Raw genomic sequence first — 17,207 nt, 5'->3', positions numbered from 1 at the left:
ATAAAAAAAAAAGAAAAAAAGAAAAAAATATCCCGTTTGTGGAGAATAACATGGTTAAAGTCAATTTTCTTGATTTTCAAGCCAATATATTTCCCTTGCTGTTCAAGCCGATGGACAGAAAGTTTCCTATACAGGGGTTTCGGACAAGGCGGTTCTAATGGTGTACTTTTTGTTTTGATCTGACTCCTTGGTTAGGAACTATGGGTTTTTATATTTCTTGACATTGGAAGTGATCGCCTCTTACTAGGTTGCTAGCTACCGCCGCAACCCGGATCTATTTCAGACCAGGGGGTTCTAATGATGTACTTTTGTTTTGATCTGACTCTATTTTTACGAGTTCTGGGTTTTATATTTCTTAACATTTGACTGATCGTCTCTTACTAGGTTGCTAGCTACTGCTGCAACCCAAATTCACATATATATAGTTATGAGAGGCAGATTGGCCGAGTGGTCCAAGGTGCTGGTGTTAGCCACCAGTCTCTTCGGAGGCGTGGGTTCAAATCTTACCGCTGGTATACGATTATGTTTGAAAACTGCAGTATGAAAAGACATCAAAAATGCAGTTTTTGGTGGAAAAATTTATTCTCTCTCTTGGAAATAATTTATTTTAGTTACTATAGATTTGTAACCCAATTAATTTCCTTTTAAATGAGCTATTGAACAACTTTATACGATGTTCCAGTGCCAAGCTATCTCTGGAAAACAAGAAAAAAAGAGAAAGAAAAAAATATGCCGTTTGTGGAGAATAACGTGGTTAAAGTCAATTTTCTTGATTTTCAAGCCAATATATTTCCCTTGCTGTTCAAGCCAAGGGACAGAAATTTTACTATACAGGGGTTTTGGACAAGGCAGTTCTAATGGTGTACTTTTTGTTTTGATCAGACTCCTTTTTTAGGAGCTATGGGTTTTTATATTTCTTAACATTGGACGTGATCGTCTCTTACTTATTTCTAATACAGAATAAATTTTTTCTCTAAAAACTGCATTTTTGATGTCTTTTCATGCTGCAGTCTTTTCAAAAATTACAATAAAGAATGTCACCTAGCCCATGTTAACTGACACGTAAATAGGGATTATGTAATTTCTAATAGTATCATGGCTGTAGAGATGGTTCAAAACTAGTAAAAAACAAGCCATTACAGTAAAGAACATTCCATGTTAAAGATTGATCAATGATATCATAATCATAGTTTGTAGCCAGGTCGTCTCTTACTATTCCAATTAAGAAAAAGCTATAGGATTTTTCCTGTTTGTAATTTCACATCAAACAAAGAAGAGATCAGATTAGACCAAGAATTACACTAAAAGACGATCACTGGAATAACAAGCAATGGCATACATTGGAATTAGTTAGCTACTTGATTGTTTGAGGTTCGTCTCTTACTATTTCAAAGAAGAAAAAGCCGTAGGCTTTTTCCTGTTTGTAATCAGTTTATTATCCAGGTTGCAGCGGTAGCTAGCAACTTACATAAAGGACCGATATAGTTCATCATAAATGGTATTTGTCAATTAGGTTTTTTTATGTAATCTGGGTTGCAGTGGTAGCTAGTAACCTAGTAAGAGACGATCACGCCCCATTGTCAAAACTAAAGTAACCCATAACTCCTGAGAAATAGATTCAGATTCAAATCCGGGTTGCAGCGGTAGCTAGCAATCCGGGTTGCAGCGGTAGCTAGCAACCTAGTAAGAGACGATCACGTCCAATGTTAAGAAATATAAAAACCCATAGTTCCTAACAAAGGAGTCAAATCAAAACAAAAAGTACACCATAAGAACCGCCTTGTCCGAAACCCCTGTATAGGAAACTTTCAGTCCCTTGGCTTGAACAGCAAGGGAAATATATTGGCTTGAAAATCAAGAAAAGTGGCAGCTACTACAACATTCTGCCTAAACGGGATATTTTTTTTTTCTCTTTACTTTTGTATCCAGAGATAGCTTGGCACTGGAACATCGTAGAGAGTTGTTCAATAGCTCATTTTAAGGGAAATTAATTGGGTTAAAAATCTATAGTAACTAAAATAAATTATTTCTAAAAAAGAATAAATTTTTCCACCAAAAACTGCATTTTTGATGTCTTTTCACACTGCAGTCTTTCAAACATAATCGTATACCAGCGGTAAGATTTGAACCCACGCCTCCGAAGAGACTGGTGGCTAACACCAGTGCCTTGGACCACTCGGCCAGGCTGCCTCTCATAAATAATATATATGTGTTAAATTAAAGAACAAACCGTAGTCCATAGTAACTGAAGTATTATAGCACTTCACATAAGTATTCCAAAATCCGGGTTGCAGCAGTGGCTAGCAACCTAGTAAGAGACGATCACGCCCCATAGTAAAAACTAAAGTAACCCATAACTCCTGAAAAAAGATTCAGATCAAAACAAGAAGTACACTATTAGAACCGCCTTATTCAAAACTTATATATAGCAAACTTACCGTCCTTTGGCTTGAATAACAAAGAAAATATATTGGCATGAAAATCACGAAAATTGACTTTAACCATGATATTCTCCCAATACGGCATCTTTTTTTCTTTCCGATTTTTTTCCTCCTCAGCTAGCTGGGCACTGAAAAATCATAGAGAGCTGACTAATAGCTCATTTTATTACAGTAAAGAACAAACTTCCAGCCCATAGTAACTAAAATAAGATTATAATTTAAGACTCAAACAAGTAATTTGTTTGCTTTGGTATTATCTACCTAGTTTAAGCGAGGCACTGACTAGGGGGTGAACCCAATCATACACTTAATATTTTCTGTTCGTTTAAGTTTTGATGTTACTCCTTATTTTCAGTTGGAAAACTTGCTTTTATTTATATTTAATTTCTGATCTTTTAATTTATGTAACTTGGCATAGAAAAATGTAAGTACTATTGGCAATAGTTCGATCTTTAATAGAACATGGGCTACAGTTTGTTCCCTAATTTATTAATTACAAAACACACTAGACTTTTAATTTCCATTCGAATGAGCCCTCTTGCGATATTCTAGGACCACTGGGTCGATACAATCATCCCTGGGGAAAAGAAAAAAACACGTATGAGTGATCTTTCTTCTGACAAAAATACAAAATTCTACATTTTTGAAGATACGAGTTTGAAACTTCTAAAGTAGGGTTCTCATATGTGCTGAACTTGATGTTCTGGTTTTCAAATCTCTAGGTATCAAAATTCTGTTTTTTAGAGTTTCAGTTACTATTGAGCCGGATCGCTCCTTACTTACAATTTGTTACCACGAACTGTTTGATTCAGCTCCAAAGGTCTCAGGTTCAATTCCTGTCACACACACTTTTTACACATTTGTTAACTTAAAGCCAAAACAAAACTTCTATTAGTAACTAGTACATGAGATCTTCTTGACTGACACTATATATGATGAACTAAATCGATCCTTGTAAGAAAATTAATTACAAATGGCAATAGATCTAGCAATTTCCTTTAAAATGAGCCATTTTAGGCAGAATGCTGTAGTAGCAGCCACTTTTCTTGGTTTTCAAGCCAATAAATTTCCCTTGTTGATCAAGCCAAAGGACAGAAAGATTCCTATATAGCGGTTTCCCATTAAAGTTTTTTAAAAGTTTTTAATCACATTAATTTTCTTTAAAATGAGCCATTGAACAAATCTCTACGATGTTCCAAGTGCCAAGCTATCTGTGGAAGAAAAAAAGAAAAAAAAGGCAGAATGCTGTAGTAGCTGTCACTTTTCTTGATCTTCAAGCCAAAATATTTCCCTTGCTGTTCAAGCCAAGGAACAGAAAGTTTCCTATAGAGGGGTTTTGAACAAGGCGGTTCTAATGGTGTTTTCTTAGGAGTTGTGGGTTTTTATGTTTCTTAACATTGAACGTGATCGTCTTTTACTAGGTTGCTAACTACCGCTGCAACCCGGATTGCTAGCTACCGCTGCAACCCGGATACAGTTCTTTATCACGAACTGTTTGACTTGATGTATGTATTGGTATCGAAATTTGTTTCTTTAGAGTTTCGGTTACTATGGAGACGAGTAGCTTTTACTATAGAGTTCAATACTATACAGTTCGTCACCACGAACTGTTTAATGTAAGCATGATATCCTGAGCTGTTTAAGAAAAAAGATACAAACTTGGAATTATTCAACTCTTCATTAATTCGATCTTTAGATCAAGTAATAGTAAGGTTTTACTTTCTGGACCACGAATTCTAGGGTAAGCTATACAAAATAATAAAGTACACGAGAGAAAAAATTCCACAGGGAGATTATAATCCACCTCTCAGACATCATATCCATAGTTCAGATAATGACTAGGTTATGCATGATTTAAGTATGCCTATGAAATTTGTATCTGTTTTGATTTTATGCTACAGAAATCTCCACATCGTTACCGCAAAGTGGCCAGAACTCTCACCTTTGAAATTATAAATAGCGGCTCATAGCCAATAAGCTGCGGTAACTGTTAATACAGTTAAGTGAAATTTACAGTGAAATACTGTAAATTTCAAAATTACATAATTTCTATCTATATATATATATGGATAGAAATGATGGAAATGATAGAAATGATGATAGAAATGAACCATATCTGAAAAATTTAAATAAATTATATGTATATATATATATATATATATATATATATATATATATATATATATATATATATATATATATATATATATATATATATATATATATATATATATATATATATATATATATATATATATATATATATATATATATATATATATATATATATATATATACATATAATTTATTTAAATTTTTCAGATATGGTGTAAGTTCCACTTCAAAAAGAAGGATTGTCGCTAAGGCTCTATAAATATTTTCGCCTTTTATATAATATTAAACTTTATATTACATGACTACGTGCTTTTTGTAATGTCAAAAATCATTTTTTTAGTCTAAATTTAGTTACTATGAACTAGAGTTCGCTCTTTACCAAGGAACTGTAAGTCTCCTATTTAGGGGTTTCGGACAAGGTAGTTCAAATAGTATACTTCTTGTTTTGATCTGACACTAATTTCCGGAGTTATTGACAATTGTATTTCTTAGTTTGGTTCGCGATCGTCTCTTACTAGGCTGTTAGCTAACGCTGAAACCCGGATTTCTTTGTTATTCCAGCCAAGGTACATGAATTCTGATTAATAGGGGTTTCGGACAAAGCGGTTATAATGGTGCATTTTGTGTTTCGATTTGACACCATTTTTATTAGTTCTGGGAAATTGCAATTCTTACTATGGGATGTGATCGTCCCTACCGCTGCAACCACGATGCTGCATCATCCTTAATATGATGTTTCATTTTAAAATTTCAGACATTATGAGCTAGAGTTTGTTCTTTGTAAAATAAAAAAAAACACTTCTAAAATAACCGGCTATTGAAAAAATATTGCCATTTATAGCTTATAAAGAAATAGTAATTATTATCACGATTAAATAAATTATTAGTATTATTTAATTATTAGTATTAATAATACCCAATTAATTGGGTATTATTATTGGGTAATAAATATATTAAATAAATAGTATTAAATAAATAAAACAAGTTTTTATTAACTGAAAGTAAGGAACAACTTTTTTTATTTAATTTCTTATCATTTTTTTAAATTATGCCGGCGCCCCCTTCATAGAAATGTCCCTTCCCCCACGAAAAGTTCCTCCATGGAAAGATCCTCCAACATAACCCCTGACCCCTCCCCCACTACCAGAAAAAAATCCCCCTTGAAAACGTCTGTATACTTCCCAATAACCAATAGGCTACTATGTAAACTTTGGGTAAAGTTCATGACTTTCAGCCCTCCCCCTGGGGACTTTAGGGGATTAAGTCATCCTAAAAGTCATATTTATTGTATTTTCGACCATGCTGAACAAAATGGCTATCTCACAATTTTGATCGGGTGACTTTGGGAAAAAAATGAGTGTGGGAGGGGGCCTAGTTGCCCTCTATTTTTCGGTCACTTAAAAGGGGCACTAGAACTTTTCAAATCCGTTTAAATGATGCCTCCCGCGATATTCTAGGACCGCTGGGTCGATACGATGACCCCTGGAAAACCATAAAAAAAAAACAAATAAACACGTATCCGTGATCTTTCTTCTGGCAAAAAATATAAAATTCCACATTTTTGCAGATAAGAGCTTGAAACCTTTACAGTAGGGTTCTCTGACACGCTGAATCCGATGGTGTGATTTTCATTAAGGTTATATAGCTTTTAGGGGGTCTTCCCGCCTTTTTTCGAAAATCAGCCAAATTTTCTCAGGCGCGTAACTTTTGATAGATAGGACTAAACTTTATGAAACCTATATATTTGAAATCAGTATTAAAATTTAATTCTTTTGAATTGGTTTCAAAATCTAGTCTTTTAGAGTTTCGGTTACTATTGAGCCGGGTCGCTCCTTACTTACAGTTCGTTACCACGAACTGTTTGAAAATCGTATTTTGAAAACAATTGCATGGGAATATATAAAGTTAGCTTGAAATCCAATAAAAAGGGTAACGGATCGAAACAAAAAATATACCATTAGAATCACAATGGACAAAAGCCTCATAAAGGAAACTTAAAGTCCTCTGGCTTCAACAACAAAGAATAAGACTTTTTTGAATGGATGGTGCTGAAATGTCTTTTTTTTTCCTCCACTGCTAATGGGATACTGGAATACCAATAGAGTGTCTTAAGAGCTCTTTTGAAAGAAAATTTTTACATCCTGCTATTTTTGAAATTATCACAACATAATATTTAAAATAAGATATGTTTTTTGGAATATATTGCATCGTCATATACAAAATGAAGAATGACCTCATAATCCTAAAGTAAAGTTATAAATGATGTTAGAGCAAAACTATATGTTGACCTCAGATGCAATAACGTAAATTGCCAATTAAAAGGGTGTCAGGTTGATATAATTAGATAGGTGGCAGCGAGAGTCATAGCGAGAATCGAAGCGTGTCAAAATATGTTTTGGGAAATCGACATTCTTTGATTTTTCGACCTGCAAAAACGATCAACATAGATCATGAGTTTGAGAAAGTTTGATTAGAGCCTTAATTTTGGGTACAAATTTACATGAGTGACGTCATATTCATAAGCACATTTCAATAAAATAAAAGTTCAAAATAGGGATAAAATCCTTTTTAATAGACAGTGCATAGAAAATTCACAAAAAATACCAGATATTTCGGTTACATATACAGTGACCGTCATCAGTAGTAAAACTAAACTAAATTATCTAAGCACATTTCAAGATTATAAATTACATAATTCCTCCCCCCCCCAGGATTTATTGTATCGGTTTTACATCTATGACGCATAAAACATTGAAAAATCAACATAACAAAGTATAAAACATCCATGGCAATGAGTCTATCTACTAGGTTTAAGATAACTCTAAAACCAATTTACCGAAATCCGCATTTATATTGAATAATACAGATCCTTTATATAATACAAACAGAAAAAACTGATTTTCCAAGTTGTTCTAGGTGGAAAACTGTAATCCTTCTATGTAGGTCTTCGACCATGTTGATTCTAATGGTATACTTTTCATTTTAATTTAACGCCATTTTCGAGGGGTTTTAGGCTTTTTTTGAAATCATCATAAATTTTTTTCTCAATGAATTTTTACTTTTTAAGTTACGAGAATAAAAAAGATAATTTTATACTTGCTTTTTTATATTACGAGATTACTCTAAACAATACATACCATTCCTGGATCAGTGTCAGAAGGCAATTTTTCTCATTAGGGAGTTTGTTTAAAAACGTATTTTTTTCAATTTTTAGTTATCTTGGGGTTAGCTTGCCTTTTACTAGGTTTTTCTTAACACATTTTTTAACTTTTTGCTACTATTGGCTGCGGCTCGCCATTTACAAGTTTGCAGGCAAAGCTGTAACCGTGATTTAGAATTTGCTCTTCACTAAAATGGTTCAAAATGTATTTTTGTTCAAACGAATTGTGCTTTTTAATTATGGTAAATTTACATTTTTTTTTTTGTCATCCTATAGGCTGTTTTACGTACTATATATAATTGACGATACAGATTAGGGAATCATTGCTATGAAACTGGTATTATTTTATATTAGCTAAATTTAATCAGGTTTAATTTTCAAAAATTAACATTCTAATCAAAGGAAATGTTCGAAAACTGAAAAATGGCCTTTTATTTCATGGCACATATTACAATTTGTATAATAATAATGCAACCATGCAACCATGATTGATAGCAAACAGGGAAAAGCCTATGACTTTTAATGACAAACCACTGAGAATCAGGCAGGGAAGTAGTCAAAAATAAAGTTTTTCGTAAAAAATTGATTTATTCTAAAAATTATTTTTGGTTAATTACAAAAGTGACTATGTATAGCTATTCCCTTTAAAATGAGCTATTATACATATCTCTATAGCATTCTTATAGCTCGCTAGTCCTGGTAGATAAGAAATAAAAAAGGAGACGCATCAGTGCTACCCATGCGTAATAGGGATTTTCCTTGATGTTCAAGGTGGGGGGCAGTTATTCCCTTCTCTAGGTATTAGACCATGCTGATTCTAATACTGCATTTTTCATTTTGATGTGAATTTGTTTTCAAGAGGTTTCAGGCTTTTTTATGAAATCACATTAATCTTCTTTTTGTTGTAAACTTTTACTTTTAAGGTTAGCCGAAGTAAAAGTTACCATTTCTGAATTTCTGTTAGATGACAATTTTTCTCTCTGGGCACTTGTTTCCAAAAGGTGTTTTTTTAACTTTTGGTTACTATCGACTGCGGTTCGCCTCTTACTAGGCAACAGACACATTGGCATCCATGTTCCTAGAAAAAAGGGCGGATTGCTCTACAACCACCACTGACTTTCAAAAAGTTTTATAACCCTCCATATTCGATCGAATAAGCATCCTCATAAATTTCTTCGACCACAAAGGGGTTGAGGATGGAGTAAGCAACATTTTATATGGAATTTCGAAAGTATTGTTTACCTTGATGAATGATGAGATCTAAACCTATGTGTACGAATACGTTCCTTATTCAATGTTACTTGACAGGACATATTTTTCTACGCATAATGACACAAAAATAAGCCTATATATTTTTCTTTGTTCAAATAGTAAAAGACGAACCAAATACAATCAGGCAGAAAGCTCAGACGAATATAGTATCATACCAAGAGAAGCAACTTTTCAAAAGGTACTTGTGTCATATTATATTGTCAAAAGATAATTGTGATGCATAATATAATTATGATTTATTTTAATATTGCATTTAATATGGGCTAAAGTTCGTTCTTTAATATAAAATACTATAGAAACAAAAAGTTGACACACATTGATTTTGACAATTGCATGATTTAAGTTACAGACGGCAGGATTTTCTAAAAATCACGTAGATATGAGCGATAGCTTTTGAATGAGCTATTAAACATCTCTCTACAATTGTGTGGTAGCCCGCTAGCTCTGCTAATAATGCAGTACTCCCCGGATGAGCAGACGATTTATAGAACTTACTAAGGGAAGTGGGAGGGGGAGTATGCGGGAAGTGCTATAGTAAACCCCCAGCTAAGGGTCTTTTACTATAATTATTACAATGGTATTGTTTGATACGTCCATGCTTTTCCACTTCAAAAGTGGCAGCAAAAGTGTCGTTTTTAGTGCTATATGGCACTTGCAGATAGTAAAACTGATAAGAAGAAGGTTGGTATGAGCATTAGCTTTCAAATGAGCCATTAAACATGTCTCTCAGAAGTTATGGTAGGTGACTAGCCCCAGCTTTTCCGCTTGAGACATAGTACCAAAAGTGCCGATTAAGTGCCATTTGGCACTTAAAGATGGATTAATTTATAGAAAGTACGTAGATACATGCAATAGCTTTTATGTGACCTATAGAACATCTATTTACGATGTTCTGGTAGCCCGTTTGCCCCACCCCTTGAGAAATGGCACAAAAAGTGCCATTTTTAGTATCACATTGCAATTGCAGATACCACAATCTATAAAAATCACATAGATATGAGAAATAGATGCTGACATCATTACAACTACCATCATCGTAAAGTTTTTACTTTTAATGTTATTGTAGTCAACAATTATGAAGCCATTCACCATCTTGTGTACAAAATCCAGGTTTTATCGAACATTTCATTTTTAATAAGCTTTTTATTATTGTTTTTGTGCTTGTCAATAGCGTGTTTTGTTAATTAATCTCTGCTAGCTGAGGACACAGATGGTGACCATGCAAAAAAGTGATTTTCCTTGATGATCAAGCCAAAGAATTTTCTTCGCTGTTTAACCCGAAGGACTGTAAGTTTCCTGTATAGAGTTTTCTGCCGAGACAATTCTAATGGTATACTATTTGCTCCGATTCGATGACGTCTTTAGGGGCTTCATGGTAATTTTTTTTGCTACCATGGGTAGTTGATCGTCTTTTACAAGGTTGCACCTGCCACTTCAACCACTATGGATGAATCTTTTTCAATCTTCGGTTATTTATCATACATACTCCTATAGACCATCCTAGTCAGTTTTTTTTTTTTTTTTTAATAGAATAGAATAACCTTACCTAAGACCTTAGTTGCTCCAGTTGCTCAAGAAGCACACAGGGCGTGAGTGAGTTGCCTCCAAGCTTTTCACAAGTGGATTGCTGCGTAGATGTCGTCCCACACGCCCCACTTCTGTCACGTTTGAAAGTTTTACATACAGTGTTTTTAGGTTTTTCTTTGGAGACAGGTGCCTTCCCGTTGGAAGACACCAGTGTAGGAGTATTTTATGGAGTCTATGATCTGAAATACGGAGTATAAGTGCCAGGTATAACCATCTTTGTTACTTCACAGCAGAGGTGACGTCTGGTCGGTATGTTTAAGTACAGATCTTGTTGTTGCTCGCATGGTTTCTCCGGCCGATCCTTGAGACTCGGTGAGGACAGTTACTTTCAAATGTGGTATGGCCTTTTACTTGTTCAACAGCTAGCTTTAAGAATTCTATAGAGTAACTCAGAACAGACCAAAATTCCTCTGGAAGTTTCAGTTTCTGTGAGTACATTGTGGATTTCTATACTGGTAGAAATGTCTGCAATACTACGTTGGCTGTGGCTATTCTGGTGCTTAATTCTGTTTCAGAGTCACCACTGGAAAGAAACTGTACTGCCTAAGTGCTTAAACTCTGTCACCTGTCCGATGTCTTTCCTAGTTATTTTCCTATGGGTGAATTACTAATTTACATAACATAAGTCTTTGGATTGTTGATTTGTAATTGGAATTGTTCAGCTGTCTTAGCGCGAGTTTGTTAAGGAATTAATTCATGAAGCTTTGGCTTGTTAGCTCCTGTGAGCGGACAAAACCATCAGAGGTTTTAATACGGCATCCCATCTCTTCGTTAATGGGAACTTTTAGACGGACTAGCTTCTCAGAATGCCATAGAAATGTAAGACTCTCCGCAGGGTTTGGCAATCCAATGAATGGAACCCTTTCTCGACGTCCACGAAGAGTGCGTACAAGAGTTGTTTCCATTAAATAGATTCCTCTAGAATCATGTGTAGAGTAAAGCTTGGATCAACACATGACAGAAAAAAAGTAAGCTTAAAAAGAGGCTGTTTTACAAAAAAAAAACTCAGAGATTGGCAGCACTGTGTTAAGTCTAGTCACTAGCAAACTTACAGATTACAATGAACAAACTTAGTATAACTTACCTAATGGCAATGTTGACAGATAAACTTACCAGAGAAGCTCTTCGGCAGTGATGACAAAGTTTTCTCTCGTTTTTTGTCTTGGGTTTTACTTCGACTTAGGACATCACTGGGTCTACGAAATCTGATTTGATCCCATGTTCGGTTTTGAAAGCTGTTAACTAAACTCTCCTAAGATATAAAAATTACTTCAAAACGGAAGAAAGTGTAATATATTCCTGGATAACCCGTGGGCTCTCACTAGAGATAAGCATTTGGTACCCTGGAAGATGCTCTTTTGAAACCAGCCTGAAGTAATAGCCTATCGCCAATCGCCCTGGCCATCCCCCTATGTTCAGTTTTGCCAAATTTTGAAGAAAACATCCCTTGCCGATCGCCCAATCTTTCAAATTGATTACAGTGTTGCCAAATTTTGTCTCCTTTAGCTTAAAGGACTATTAAAAATACTTTAACACAATTGCCTAGCAACAGATAAGATTCTAAGGGGTCAGGCACTCCTTTCTGGGACTGAATCTTATCTGCTTGACTAGCAGCTCATTTTCAAACCAATTTATCGCTTATTCATAATAAATATGTCCTAGCGCGTTTAAAAATCTTGAATTCAATTTAGTTCCCAAATAAAGTTTTTTTAAGAAATTCAAAATCCTTGTCTTACAAAAAAGCGGGCGATGGCCTTGCTTTGCCTTGCTTTGGCTTATTATGTCCTATACAGTGTTTTTATGAAGTGAAAAACAATTCACCATAACATTCAATATTTCTTCATTGCTACAACTCTTTGTGACTTTTTCATTTAACCAGGGCGATTTTCTTATCGCCCTAGTCTTAAAATTCCAGCCATAAGGTCAAAGAATGAGAAAAATCTTCCTATTCTTCTCAAAACATGGAGTGCTATCATTGGATGGATGAGACGTTTCAAATGAGCTGTCACTCACCATAAATCGGAGCACAATCACAATTGGCAGAGGAGATTCTAAGGGGTCACAGCAGAGGAGATTCTAAGGAGCCAGACACTTCTTTTTGGAACTAGACCGTATCTGCTTGACTAGTAACTCATTTTAAAGCCCATTTTTCGCTGATTCATCATATTTACTTCTTACCGCGTTTGAAAGTCTTGAATTAAATTTAGTTCCCAAATAAAGTTTTTTTTTATGATGTTTAAAACCCTTGTCATACAAAAAAATAGGCGATGGCGTTTCTTTGCCTTGCTTTCGCTTATTATTTCCTATACAGTGTTTTTATGAAGTGAATAACCATTCACCATAACATTACCATAATATTCGACATTTCCTTCATTGCTATTACTCTTTGTGACTTTTTCATTTAACCAGAGCGATTTTCTTATCGCCCTAGTCTTAAAAGTCCAGCCATAAGGTCAAAGAATGAGAAAAGGTTCCTATTTTTCTCAAAGTGTGGAGTTCTATCATCAGGCGGATGAGACGTTTCAAATGAGCTGTCAATCGCCACAAATCGGAGCACAATCAAAATTAACTCACAGCAGAGGAGATTCTAAAGGGTCAGACACTACTTTTTGTGGCTAAAGCTTATCTGCTTGACTAGTAGCTCATTTTTGATCCTGTTTTTCTCTTATTCATAATATATACTTCTTATTGTGTTTCAAGGTCTTAATTTCAATTTAGTTTCAAAATAAAGTTTTTTTAAGAAGTTCGAAACCCTTGTCTTACAACGACTTATATATTATGAATCAGCGAAAAGTTGGCTTTAAAATGAACTACTAGTCAAGCAGATAAGGTTATTCCCAAAAAGTAGTGTCTGACCCCTTAGGATCTCCTCTGCTGTGAGTTTATTGTTATTGTGTTCCCATTTGTGGCGAGTGACAGTTCATTTGAAACGTCTCATCCGTCTGATGATAGCACTCCACGCTTTGAGATGAATAGGAACCTATTTTTCATTTTTTGACCTTATGGCTGGAATTTTAAGACTAGGGCGATAAGAAAATCGCCCTGGTTAAATGAAAAAATCACAAAGAGTTTTAGCAATGAAGGAAATATTGAATGTTATGCTAATGTTATGGTGAATTGTTTTTCACTTCATAAAAACACTCAATAGGACATAATAAGCCATAGCAAGGCCAAGCAAGGCCGTCACCCACTTTTTTATAAGACAAGGAGTTTGAATTTTTTAGAAAAAAACTATTTGGGAACTAAATTGAATTCAAGAATTTTAAACGCGGTAGGACGTATATATTATGAATAAGCGAAAAATTATCTTTAAAATAAGATACTAGTTAAACAGATAAGGTTTAGACCAAAAAATATTAGTCTGATCCCTTTGAATTGTTGCTACCTTGAGTCAAGTGTGTTAAAGTATTTTTTATTTTCCATTAAGTTAAAGTAGACCCATTCTGGCACCATTACTCAATTCGCGTCATTGGCCGGTCGATGAGAGAAATTCTCCTCAAAATGGGTCAGCACGGAAAATTTGCTGATGGCAAGGGTGATGGATGATTGGCTCTTACTTCAGACTGGTGTTTTGAATCAAAACTCAAAATAGCAATTCACTAATATCAGGATCCAGGGATATCTAAAGAAGGCATAACAGTTTACTAATTCTAGTGCGCTTAGAAACCAAAAATAAAGTGAATTAAGGGATAAACTGCGTCAAAATCAATTAACTTATTCTGGTACCCTTTGAAACGCAGCAAATAAAATGAAGTACCCAAGAAACATTTAAATGGAAATCGAAAATGACTTCCTTTTTAAGAATCAAAAGTAATGGAGGGCAACTGGCCCCTCCCCCTGACGTCCTATTTTCCTCCAACGCATCTGCTCAAAATTTTGAGACTACTAGTTTGTTCCAAATAGACATCATGAAGAAGCATTCAATCAAAATTTTGAGACATCATTTTTTCTTCAGGCATTGTTAAAATGTCCAGTAATTACGTCTTTGGTGCTATTACCTGCTAACATGCAACATGTACCTGTTAAAACTGCTATTAATATTTCTGCTACTACTGTTGCTACATTTACTAATGCAACACTATTACTCCTACTAATATTCCTGCTATTATCATTACTACTATGATACTAGTACTATTAAGGCTATGTGTATGAGGGTAAAAATTTGACAGATTATTGAGCGGGAATTTGAACTAAATAAACACTCTCTATGTGCATGCAGATTGTCAAAATGACGTGATTTTACTGCTACTTCTACTACTATAACTGCTACTACTAGCACTGCTACTACTACTACTATTACTCCCGCTACTAAACTACTACTACTACTACTTCAATTGCAACTACTTGTAAGGTTAACAGTAACAAGATGAAAAAGGCGTCAGAAGGGGGTCTATAGGGCACATCAACAATATTTTTGAAATGGCTTACCGTGTCAAGGTGAAACTTCCGGGGTATTATGAGGGGGATGCTCAACTGACCAATAGACAAGATGGATGTGCTACTTCTGCTATTAATACTGCTACTATTTCTGTTACTCCTACAATTGATATAACACTACTACTGCTACTACTTCTCCCGCTACCAACACTACTACTATGATACTATTGCTATTTAGGCTAAGTTTATGAAGATGAAAATTTGATAGAATATTGAGTGGAAGTTAGAAGTAAACCAAAATACACTATGCGCATGCATATTGTCAAAATAGCGTATTTTAAGAACGGGTTTGGGTATTAAGTTGGAACTTTCAGAAAATGCATAAGGGGGAAGATCAATTGACCGAAAGACACATATATGTACGCTACTATTAATACTGCTACCAATGCTAGATTTACTACTACTACTAATAATAATAATAGTAATAATAATAACAATAGTAATAATACTTCACCTACTATTTCTATCGCAACTACTTGTATGGTAAAGAGCATTAAGATGAAAATTTCAAGAAGTATATGAACATACAGGTTATCAAAAGGATATATCAGCCAATACGTTAGTACTAATGCTACTGCTTGTACTAGTGCTATTACTATTAATACTACTAGTGGTAATATTAATGCTTCTACTGTGACTAGTATTTGAACTATGCCTAATGGTATGAAGGTCAAATTTCTAGGGAATTTTGAAGGGGTAAGGTGAACTGAATAACAACAAGCCTGTACCTGTCTGTAACAAGTCTTTATGCGGGTGGTCAGAAGGGCATAACAGCAGCATTTTAGGAACAGTTTGGTGAGTCAAGTTGAAACAAACATAACTTGTTGTGGTGGATGTTAAACTAACCAAAGAATATATTTGTCTCCTAATGCTCCTACTAATGTTACTACCATCGCCGCTGTTACTACTGCTACTGCAACTAAAGCTAAGGATATTAAGGTGAAAAACTGACATATATTCAAACAGTATTGAACTAAATCGAAAGACACTACGCCCACACAGATTGTCAAAAGGACGTATCAGCAATGCTTCAGGAACGATTGTTGGTATTAAGTTGAAACTTACAGTGTGTGTCGAAGGGGATGTTGAAGAAATCAAAGGTTATATGTGCATACTGCTACTAATACTATTACAACTATTGCTAGTACGCAAGCTAAGGGTATTAAGGAGAAGCTTTCAAGGAACATTTAGGCGGATGTTGAATTAAATCAAAAAGAACTGTGAGCATTTAGATTTTCAAAAAGGTGACATAGCAATATCTCAGGAACGACTTACATTTTTACGTTAAACCTTTAAGGGTAAGTTGGGGTGAATTTTGAACTAGCTAGAAGGTACTATGCGTATAATATTAATACTACTACTACAGTTACTGCAATAAATGACATAAACGATAAATCTATACGCATACAGGTTATCAAAAGGGTTTATAAGTAGCATCATAGGCAACACCGTTCTATATCATTGAAACTTTTAAAGGAGATAATTCGATTAGAAATTAAAAGTTTTACTGCACTTTTCAAGAGTCAAAAGTGGGAGGAAGGGCAAGCAGCCCTCCTCCCAAGTCCATTCATTTTCTAGACTCATCCCATCAAAATTTCGAGACAGCCATTTTGCTCAGCATAGTAGGATGGTCAAGTATATACGTCTCTTGGGATATTGGGTACGTCAATCCCTACAGATATGCAATTTGCCCATTATGCTTTAAACCTAAATTCAGAGCTACTACTATTACTGCTTCTGCTCTTACAATTTAACATAATCAAATGAGTGTAAGTGTCCAGGTTATCAAAGAGCACAGATATATTTTTTGGAATAGTAATAAGTTTTATTTGTCAGGTCAACTCGAGGACGTATATTAAACAATTCTAGTTGTTTCAGGATTAAATATTATTGAAAAAGTTGAAAAAACTATGGATTCTTATAGAAATTAAATGAAAAAAAGAGGCTTCTCAACTGCAAGTATGGAGAAAAATCGAATTATTACACATATGAGGGGGGCTGCCCCCTTCAAAATACCTCACTTTTTATACTAAAGTTTCTTAGAACTCCTAAAAAAAGGTTTTTATTTTAATTAAACGGCCCTTGTGTTTCAAGAGTCGTTTTTCTGAAATTGGGAAAATAAGCCAAACTTTAGCGTAAAGAGTAAGGCTTTGAGGAAGGGGCAGCCACCTCATAAGTAGTGTTGCATAAATTAG

At 34.6% G+C, this 17,207-nt stretch overlaps 1 protein-coding gene across 1 annotated transcript in view; it reads right to left on the bottom strand.

The window, feature by feature from the left end:
- The window catches only part of LOC148956787 (brachyurin-like), a 625,076-nt gene that overhangs the window by 579,674 nt on the left and 28,195 nt on the right, over window positions 1-17,207 (bottom strand). The window contains exon 2 of the mRNA XM_089087334.1: window positions 11,689-11,827. Within this exon, the coding sequence (XP_088943460.1) occupies window positions 11,689-11,827 (139 nt within the window). The remainder of the gene's footprint in view (window positions 1-11,688; window positions 11,828-17,207) is intronic.

The sequence above is a fragment of the Artemia sp. Qi Xiang Cuo genome, chromosome 1 (genome assembly GCF_049724085.1).
Source record: "Artemia sp. Qi Xiang Cuo chromosome 1, ASM4972408v1, whole genome shotgun sequence".
Taxonomy (NCBI): domain Eukaryota; kingdom Metazoa; phylum Arthropoda; class Branchiopoda; order Anostraca; family Artemiidae; genus Artemia; species Artemia sp. Qi Xiang Cuo.
The sequence above is the reverse complement of the archived record's forward strand: the minus strand, read 5'-3'. Positions and strand labels throughout refer to the sequence as shown.